The 9,885-nt window shown below is 48.8% G+C and overlaps 1 protein-coding gene across 2 annotated transcripts in view; it reads left to right on the forward strand.

Annotated features, from left to right (window-relative positions):
* PKLR (pyruvate kinase, liver and RBC) overlaps positions 1-8,045 on the forward strand; it is a 42,464-nt gene extending 34,419 nt beyond the window's left edge. For both annotated transcript variants that reach the window (XM_015422090.1, XM_015422083.1), the window contains exons 10-11: positions 1,323-1,504; positions 7,012-8,045. In XM_015422090.1, coding sequence (XP_015277576.1) covers positions 1,323-1,504; positions 7,012-7,118 — 289 coding nt within the window. In that variant the 3' untranslated portion in view covers positions 7,119-8,045. The remainder of the gene's footprint in view (positions 1-1,322; positions 1,505-7,011) is intronic.
* Positions 8,046-9,885: the final 1,840 nt, after the last annotated feature.

Here is a 9,885-nt window from a genome sequence, read left to right on the forward strand (position 1 = left end):
CCGGTGGTGGGGAACGGGCCTCTGGGGGGGGACTTGGCAAGCCTAGAATTCTGGCACAGCATGGTGGGCAGGGCCACGCAATGGCTGCCACGCAATGGCTGCTGCAGCAGCTTACCTTCATTCACACAGTGAGGATCCATGAGTATTAGCGGCAGTGGCTGCTGAAGTAACCTTTTTAAAACCTGCACAGCCAATCAGACCTCCAATGGCCAGTCAGAAATCTTGCTGGGCAAAAGCGCTGCCTGGCCCCTCCCACATTCCAAAAGCACATTGGGGGCACCATGTTGGGGACCTAGGTTTACCAACCTCCAGGTGGTCGTAAGTGTTCTTTCCGAGATTAAAGTGTGTGTGCTGCAGTAAACGGCCCTGTGCCCTTTGTCCTTTCAAATCCAGTCATTGTGGATGGCCGATGGACGTTCTAATGGAGCCTCTGACGGACTCGCCGACCTTTCATTTCCTTCTGTGAAAACGGTGCTTGTTAAATTTTTGTCTGTCTTTGAATGATATTGGGACATATGGATCTTGTTCTGTTGCCTCTTTGAGGAAAGCCGAGAAGGAACGGAATTAAAGGCCGACAGGTCCATCAGAGGATCCGTTAGAACGTCCATAAATCATCCACGGTGACTGGATTGGAAAGAACAAAGGACATAGGACCGCTAACCTCCAGGTGTTGGCGGGACATCTCCCGCTATTGTAGGGCTGCCAAGTGGGGGCAGGTAAAACCCCGCTTTGGAGGCCCAAATTCCGCCGCCGCCGAATTGGGCCCGGGGGGGAACCCCGCCCCCCGAAGCGCAGCGTGGCTGTGTCACCAGAGGTGAACCAACCACGTAGAGCACGTTGGGGGCATGGCCCTGATTGTCAGAGGAAAACTCTATGGTTTTCCCTCTGCCGATCGGGGCCACGCCCCCAACGTGCTCTACGTTGTGCGTCACTCCCTGTGATGTGCAGCCGGTGCGCGCGCTTTGCACACGCGCACAGGTCCCTAGGCAACTCTTGGAGCTAACAGACAGTCCCCCCGCCGGTGAGTACAAAGGACTTGGCAACCCTACGCTATTGCAACTGAGCTCCAGGCAACAGAGCTCGTTCCTCTGGAGAAAATGGCCGCTTTGGAAGGTGGACTCTGTGTCATGGAACCTCACTGCAGCCCCTCCCCTCTAAAATCCCTCCCTTGTCAGACTGCCCCCAAAATCGCCAGGTATCCCCCAACCCAGAACTGGAAACCCAGTGGGGACCCCCGGCTGACACTCAGAACACTCCTAGATTTGGACGTAAGTAGGTATCTCGATCCTTCCTCTCACCCTTGTCTTCCTCCCCTGACTCAGATCCGCACAGCTTCTCGCTCGCTATCGGCCCCGCGCCCTTATCATTGCTGTGACCCGCGATGAGCAGGTGGCCCGCCAGGTGCACCTGAACCGTGGCGTCTTTCCGGTCCTGTGGCGTGGCGCTACGCAGGAAGTGTGGGCAGATGACGTCGATCGCCGTGTGCAGTTTGGCGTCGAGATAGGTGAGTTGCAGGGATGCCGTCCGGCCTCTACCTGTGGGCTGTCACCTTTCTTATTCTGGCAAGGCTCCTGTGTCTTTAACTGCCGCAGGAATGACAGACAGCAGTTCAACAGACAGTCCTGCCAGTCTTGCAGTGACTCTAACTCTTCCCTCATCTGTAAACACAGATCAGGTCCCTTGAGATGCTTCCAAAATTCTCCTCATCTCAATACATTTTCAGATATTGGTGTTCTGAATTACCTACTCTTGTTCCTGAAGGGGAATAAAAGCATAAGAAGAGCCCTGCTGGGTCAGACGATTGAGGGTCCATCGAGTCCAGCATCCTGTCTCACACAGTGGTCTTGACCAGTTCCTCTGGGGAGCCAACAACAGGGCAGAGAGGCCGAGGCCTTCCCCTCATAAGGACATCAGAAGAGCCCTGCTGGGTCAGACCAGTGAGGGTCCCTCTAGTCCAGCATCCTGCCTCACACAGGGGCCTCCACCAGTTCCTCTGGAGGGCCAACAACAGGGCAGAGAGGCTGAGGCCTTCCCCTCATAAGAACATCAGAAGAGCCCTGCTGGGTCAGACCAGTGAGGGTCCCTCTAGTCCAGCATCCTGCCTCACACAGTGGCCTCAACCAGTTCCTCTGGAGGGCCAACAACAGGGCAGAGAGGCCGAGGCCTTCCCCTCATGAGAACATCAGAAGAGCCCTGCTGGGTCAGACCAGTGAGGGTCCATCTAGTCCAGCATCCCTTCTCACACAGTGGCCAACAACAGGGCATGGCCTTCCCCTAAGAACAACATAAGAGCCCTGCAAGATCAGACCAGTGAGGGTCCATCTAGTCCAGCATCCTGTATCACACAGTGGCCTCAACCAGTTCCTCTGCAAGGCCAACAACAGGACAGAGAAGCCGGGGCCTTCCTCCAATGTTGCCTCCTGCCACTGGCATTCAGAAGCTGGCTGCCTCTGAACATGGAAGTTCCCTTTAGTCACCACAGCTAGCAGCTGCTGATAGACCTCTTCTCAATGAATCTGTCTAACCCCCTTTTAAAGCTGTCTATTCTGGTGGCCCTCGCGACATCCTCTGGCAGCGAACTCCACATTTTAATCACTCTCTGTGTAAAGCTGTATTTCCTATTGTCTGTCCTGAATCTACTGCCTATCAGCTTCACTGGATTTCCTTGAGGTTTTGTATTTTAGGACAGGGAGAAAAAGTTCTCTTTGTCAATTCTCTCCACCCAGTGCATAATTCTAGAAGCTTCTGTGATGTTCCCCCTTAGTTGTCTCTCTTCTAAACTGAAAAGTCCTAGACTCTTTAGCCACTCCTCATAGGGAAGGTGTTCCAACCCCCTCATCGTCTGGTCACCCTCCTCTGTACTTTTCCCAGCTCTGCAATGTCCTTTTTGCGATACAGCAACCAGAACTGCACACAGTGTTCCAAATGAGGCTGGACCATAGATCTATACAGGGACATTATAATATTGGCCACTGATGCATTAGGATTGGAATTTTCCATTTTTCCCACAGTTTGTTTTTTTTACTCTAAATTTTATATGAATTATGGCTTCTGTGCAGCCAACGAAGGGAATAAACAGCTTTAAAAGGGGATTATATAGATTCATAGAGGATAAGTCTATCAATGGCCACTTGCCATGGTTACTGGGGGGAACCTCCACTTCAGAGGCACTAAGCCTCTCAATCCCAGAGCCAGGAGGCAACATCAGGGGATGTTGTTGGCCCTCCACAGGAACGGGTTGAGGCCACTGTGTGAGACAGGATGCTGGACTAGATAGACCACTGGTTGAATCCAGCAGGGATCTTCTGATGTTCTTATGACTTCAGCTTTTAATCATTCTGTTAATTTGCCCTTACTCATTAGCAATGTGTACATGTAGATTAAGAAAACATTGCAAAAGACCAATCTTGATGCAATTGCGTGTATCCTTGCATGAAGATTGTTAAATAGTGGGTTCCATGGATGAACAGACCACAAGCCTAGTGATCAGTTCTACCTTATTAGTGATTTCAGCAAGCCCCAGACAAGACTCCAGAGCCTCAGCTCTCTTAAATAGCAAGCAATTGCCACACCTAAACACACCCCACTCCCAGTGATAGGCTACTTACATAACATTACTACCAGATTGGTTACTTTCAGAATCCTGGCAGGCTATTGGTCTTTTGCTCCAAGCTCAGCCAGTCTCTGGGGTGATTCAATCAGGAATGATTCGATCCCAGTACATAATACCGAGGTTGCATCCTACATATTTTTTCAGCATCTTGTATCTGGGGGGCAAGCTCCTTTCTCTGGGGGGCAGGCCCTGAGGCTGCCATTAACGGAGTAGGTCCATGGGATCGTTTTTGTGCTGTTTTATTAATGCACAGGGTCACATATGCACCTAAATAATCACCCCAGAAAAAAGGGGTCTTAATACCAGCTTAGTACACACAATAATACTGAAATATTCCTTTGCTGTGTTTTATTTATTGATTTGAAACATTTATTAGCTACCTTTCTACCTGGCTGGACTCAAGGTGACTTACAATGTAAAAGAAAACCATGGTCCTAAAACCTAAAAGACAGGAGTTCGAAATCTCAATTCGATCTGCCAATAAATAAAAGACTAAATTAGTCACATACAGTCCTACATCAAACTGTCCTGATCTGCCTCCTGAAGACTGAAAGCGAGGGGGCCAGGCGCACCTCCTTGGGGAGGTTGTTCCATAATCACTGGGCTGCTGCCAAAAAGGCCCTTTCTCATGTGGCTGCCAGACAAGAGTCTTTGATTGATGTTGGCAGTCAGGAGGGCCTCTCCTTGTGAAGTCCCCAGGCAGGGCCATATTACCCATCTTGATGTGTTTGTATACAGGGATGGGCACGAACTGCATTTTTGTGTTTCATTTCGTGGTTCGTGGCCGATCCATGAATTGAACCATGAACCAATATGAACTGGGAGGCTGGTTCATGAACCGAACCGGTTCATATCAGTTCGTGACCTCTGCTTTTTGCTCCCTTCCACTTTTTGCTCTGAGTCATTGAAACCCCTCTTTTCTGCTCCCACGAAAAACAGCTGAGCCATTTAAACCCATGCTTTCTTCTCTTCACAAACCACCACTAATTGCCTTAAAATTCGTGGCCACTCTTTAGTTCATGAACCACGAATAGGCCAAACTTCATCATGAGCTTTCGTTCGTGAGCCAGTTTGTGCCCATCCCTATTTGTATATGCACCTATGATAAAAACCTTTTTGTGTGAGAGTTTTCTTGATGCTTCGGAGTCCGTGAGTGCATCCCCATAACACCACATGAAACTTAACTCAGGAACATGTCCTATTGTATCAACTGAATTTTTTGCCATGGTTTCCAGTAATGTGATTTAGTGTTTTACTTAGTTTACATACACTGTGATCTGGTTTGTTGTAATGGTTTCCAGTAAGACAGAGGTGGGGGTGCTAGGCACATGCAAATAAACTATGCTATTGAATATTGCAAATATGGTGGTTTAACTTGAATACTGCTTATTTACATTTTTTCCCTCCTTGAGGCATATTAAACACACAAGCCTTATTTGTGTGCCATTTTCTATTTCCATATGCCAAGTCTGTCCTGTAAAATGTATTTATTTATTTATTTATTTGTTTATTTCATTTATAGCCTTTTCCCTCAGTGGGGGATGCATAGTGGCTCACATTATTCTCCTCTCCTCCATTTTATCCTCACAACAACCCTGTGAGGTAGGTTAGGCTGGGTGTGTGTGACTAAGGATGGGCACAAACCAGCTGACAAACTAAACGTTCACAGCGAATTTTGGGCAGTTTGTGGTTCACAAAGTGAAGTTTGTGACAGGTCAACCAGCACAAACTTTCCACGAACTAAAGTTCATGATGAATTTTGGCCAGTTTGTGGTTCACAAAGTGAAACTCGTGGCAGGTCAACCAGCACGAACTTTCCACAAACTTTCAAGTTGTTCATGAGGGTTGGTGAACAGATACATTTCCGGACAGACTGTCTCTGCTCAATCTAAATGTTTACCAAACTTCAAAGCAACAGGGGGGCAAAATTTGGAGGGCATGTAGAGGAGCATCCAGGGGAAGTCCCCTGTGACTTTGATGTCTCTAGCTTGCACAGGATTCGTTCTATACACATTTTTTAACCCCCTAAACCTGTTCCTGTCAAAATGACCACCTGTCATTTCCCCAGAAGGTCCCCTGGGGGCACCTTCTTTGGGGGGGCATAACTCGGACCCTGTATATCCAATCCTCAGCAAACTTGGAGAGAAGGTAAAGGAGAGTCAGCTAGAGATCCCCTGTGAGTTTGGTGTCTGTAACACACTTGGGGGGCATTCTACCACATCACAAACAACCAGTTTGGCTGCTAAAAGTTTGTGATGGCTCATGGTTTGCAAACTGGGCACACCCCAAACCATAAACCAAAGCAAACCTAATTTTCCCAGTTCGTGCCCATCCCTATGTGTGACTGGCCCAAGGTTATCCATGGCATGAGTAAGGATTTGAACCCGGGTCTCTCAGATACTAATCAGACACTCTTAACCACTACACCATTATTTGTGCATCAATAAATGATTAGCATTATATGGATTAATGGCAAACGAACTTATAAGTTGCATACAAATATCTATAGAAGAAACAAAAGATCAGGAATATCAGCAGCGTACGTGGCCAGACAAAAACTGTTCACAGTGACAACATGTGGGAAAAGACCCCACCACGGGGCAGTGAAAGCGTGTGTGGAGCCATGGTCAAAATTCTACACTACGATCTGGGAGGTTTAAATCCCTTCTCTGCCACAAATGTCACTGGGTGATTTCGGACCAGTTACTCTCGAAAGCAAGAAATTGCAAGTAGATAAATAGGTACCACTTCAGTGGGAAGGTAACAACGTTCCGTGCGCCTTGGTGTTTAGTCATGCCGGCCACATGACCATGGAAACAGCGCTGGCTCTTCGGCTTGGAAACGGAGATGAGCACCGCAACCCTAGAGTCGGACTCGACTGGCTTTCAAGCAAGGGAACCTTTACCTTTACTTTTTACTCTTTCTTAGTCCAACTACCTCACAGGGTTGTTGTGAGGCAAAAAGGAGAGCCATGTACCCTTCCATGAGCTGCTTGAAAACTGAAGGGTGAGAGAAAACTGTACCAGATTTTTTGTCACTTAGGGTTGCCAGCCTCCAGGTGGGGCCTGGAGATCTCCCGGTTTTACAACTGATCTCCAGCTGACAGTGATCAGCTCCCCTGGCGAAAACGGCTGCTTTGAAGAGTGGACTCTATGGCCTTGTACCATGCTGAGGCCCCTCCCCTCCCCAAACCCCGCCCTCTCCTGGATCCACCCCCAAAGTCTCCAGGAATTTCCCAACCCAGAGCTGGCAACCCTAAATGAGGTTAATCTAATAATGCCTCCAAAGGATTCCCTGAGCACCCAGATGAGTTGGAGGGGGGTAGCAAGGCTTCTGGATCGCCTTCTTTTCCTTCTCATGTTTTTCCCTCTTGTGTTCTCTGTCTCTCCTCCCCACAGGCCGGGTGCGTGGGTTCCTGCAGTCGGAGGACGTGGTCATTGTGGTGACCGGCTGGAGACCAGGAACTGGCTACACCAACATCATGAGGGTCCAGCAGGTCCCATGAAGGCCATAAGTGTCGGATATTGTAACTCTGCATGCAAGAGCTCCCAGACCTGTAAAGAGAGATTGTGTTTGTGTGTCTGTGTGTACCCGAGGCTATTAAAACTTTTAGCTGCATCTTCGTCACCTGGTTTCGTTGCCACTGTCCAAGATTTTGCAAGCAGTTGCCATGGGCAACAGAAGGTAGTGAGAAGGCTTCAGCCAGCCGATGTAGGCCTAAGTGGTCATAAAGGCATAGGATTTGGGATGTTGTATTCTTCCTCGGTTTTGACTCATCTCGCCCGCTATTGAAATAGTTGGGGAAAACAGGCGCGCAGGACTTCCAACCCCATCCGGCTCTTTAAGGGAAAGGGATGAAACCAGCAGGGACCCTGTAGTTTCAGAGAGAGAGAGAACTGTTCCAAAGTAACTCTTATTGAAGTGCAAAACCATAATGCAAAAATATTCAAGCAAATCGCTGTTTCAGTATTCATCATGTTAGAAGACATAAAAAGCCAATACTTATTTTAAAAAGAGCGCACGTATACCTTATTTAGGAATATGCATTCCAGCCGTCGGTCGATACCTAACAATGGAGGTGTTGGCAGAGAGCCCTGAACAGTGGCAGACATTGACATTATGTAGAAGAGAAATCCATAGTGCCTGTCAGTTAAGAACTGACGAAACCCAAATCCTTCCCCTCGCTTACCGGAGGAACTCTGCTCAGAGTTAACTCATAACCTTCGAGGTTAGAAACACCCGACACCCTCCCTATGTCAAGGCAGATTCTGGAAAGTCTGAAATCTCAACTGTTTTTAACTTCCAGGCTGAACAGAGGGCATTGTCAGGCCTGAGAGAGGCATATAACAACAGCTAATCCTTATGCAAAGCCTTATGGGAGAGAGAACCAAACAGAGTGGCATACGCTAATTCAGGCTGCTATACAGGAATACCCAGGGGTCATTTCGTAGAAAAAGAGCTAGGGGAACTCATTAGCATAACTCATTAGCATATGCCACACCCCCTGACATCACCAGAAATGTGTCATAAGGCTACACACCCTGCCCCCAACGGTCCCGGCCGCCACCGCCGCCCTTGCAGCTCCACTGCCGAGCCCCATTAGGGGCCCGGCGGTGGACCTGCAAGGCCGGCGGGAGTGCAAGGAAGCCCCGCGAAGGCCCTCCCTGGCCCCAGGCAGGCAGGGGTGGGGAGAGGCAGGGAGGAAGCAACTTACCCTCCCTCTTCTCCTGCCTCCTCCTGGCTGAATGAGGGCCGGGAGCGGGGCGGCCGGAAGCAGGGGGCGGGGCTTCATCATGTGCCCCGCCCCCCGTACCTCACCCGGGGGACTGCGTTCCCCCGCGTTCCCCCCCGAAATGACCTCTGTTTCTGCCACAGAAATTCATACTGTAAGCTCCTCAGGGCAGGGATCTTAGTTGCCAACCAGGCAGTACTATTTCACCAGCCAGTAAAACTATATGTTGTCAGGTAATTGGGTTTGCTTCAATAACACACGGAGGTTTTTCTCTGCACTCCCCCACCAAAAGGCAACAGGGTTGGAGGGGGGTGGGCTTCCACACAACATAGTTCTGTTGTTGCCCATCTCCTGGTTTTTTAATAGGGCTGCCAGCTCCACGTTGGGAAATACCTTGGGATTTTGGGAGTGGAGCCGTGAGGAGGCTAGGGTTTGGGGAGAGGAGGGACTTCAGTGGGGGATAATGCCATAGAGCCCACTTTCCTAAGTGGCCATTTCCTCCAGATGAACTGATCTCTCTCGCCTGGAGATCAGTTGTAATCCCAGGAGATCTCCAGCCACCACTTGGAAGTTGGCAACTCTAGTTTTTAGGGTTGCCAGCACTGCATTGGAACATTCCTGGAGATTTGGAGGCAGAGCCAGGGAAAGATGGGGTTTGGGGAACCAGAGAAGCCTTCTTAGAATGGTTGACTTATGCACAGTAAAATCGAGAGCTTTGGTTCCAGGGAAAATTATGTCTGCCCGCCCGAAGAAGAATTTGTTGAAACACGCAATTTTTGCCTAGGAGGCGTGTTGCTTGCTTTGATGCTTGCTGAAACACTTTGTGTGGAAAATACAACTGCCTGCTTCAAATCTCATGCCTGCTTTGATGCCTGCTGAATTACTCTTTGTGGCGAATATAACAGCCTGCTGCTTCTTTCATCATTTATGACTGCTGCAACTTTCATCAGTCCTTTATCAGGAGCAAGATAGCCTACAGCGTTGGAAGAGGTTTTTGTAGCTGTGGACTTTTCTATTAGTAGATACAATGTACTTTAGGTTTTTGTATAAGATTATACTAGAGTCTTTGTTGCAAGTAAATCAATATATGATGATGCAAGTACATATTAGCAGAAGTGTGTTTTGTTCTATCATGGTGTTTCTTCATGTTTGTCTCAGCTGGAGGTTGGCAGCTCTAGTTTCCCCCCCAAACCCGTTTTCATTTGCTCTTTCTTGAAAGGCAGCTTTGAGGAGAGTGTGGACAGAAATGTGCAGACTTCCGTACCTCCATATAACGCACCTTTCCCTTTTCCATTTCCTGTCATGCCTACCATTCCCACCTACACCCCCCCACCCTCCGAACCAGCAGGTGTTGGACGTTAAAAAAAATGGCAATAGATATATCACTAGGGCAGCATTACAGTAAAGGTAAAGGTTCCCCTTGCTCAAAAGCCAGTCGAGTCCGACTCTAGGGTTGCGGTGCTCATCTCCCTTTCAAAGCTGAAGACCCAGCACTGTCTGAAGACGTTTCCGTGGTCATGTGGCCGGCATGACTAAACAC

Source organism: Gekko japonicus, unplaced genomic scaffold (assembly GCF_001447785.1).
Source record: "Gekko japonicus isolate JY-2015 unplaced genomic scaffold, Gekko_japonicus_V1.1 scaffold1009, whole genome shotgun sequence".
In the NCBI taxonomy this organism is placed as follows: Eukaryota; Metazoa; Chordata; class Lepidosauria; order Squamata; family Gekkonidae; genus Gekko; species Gekko japonicus.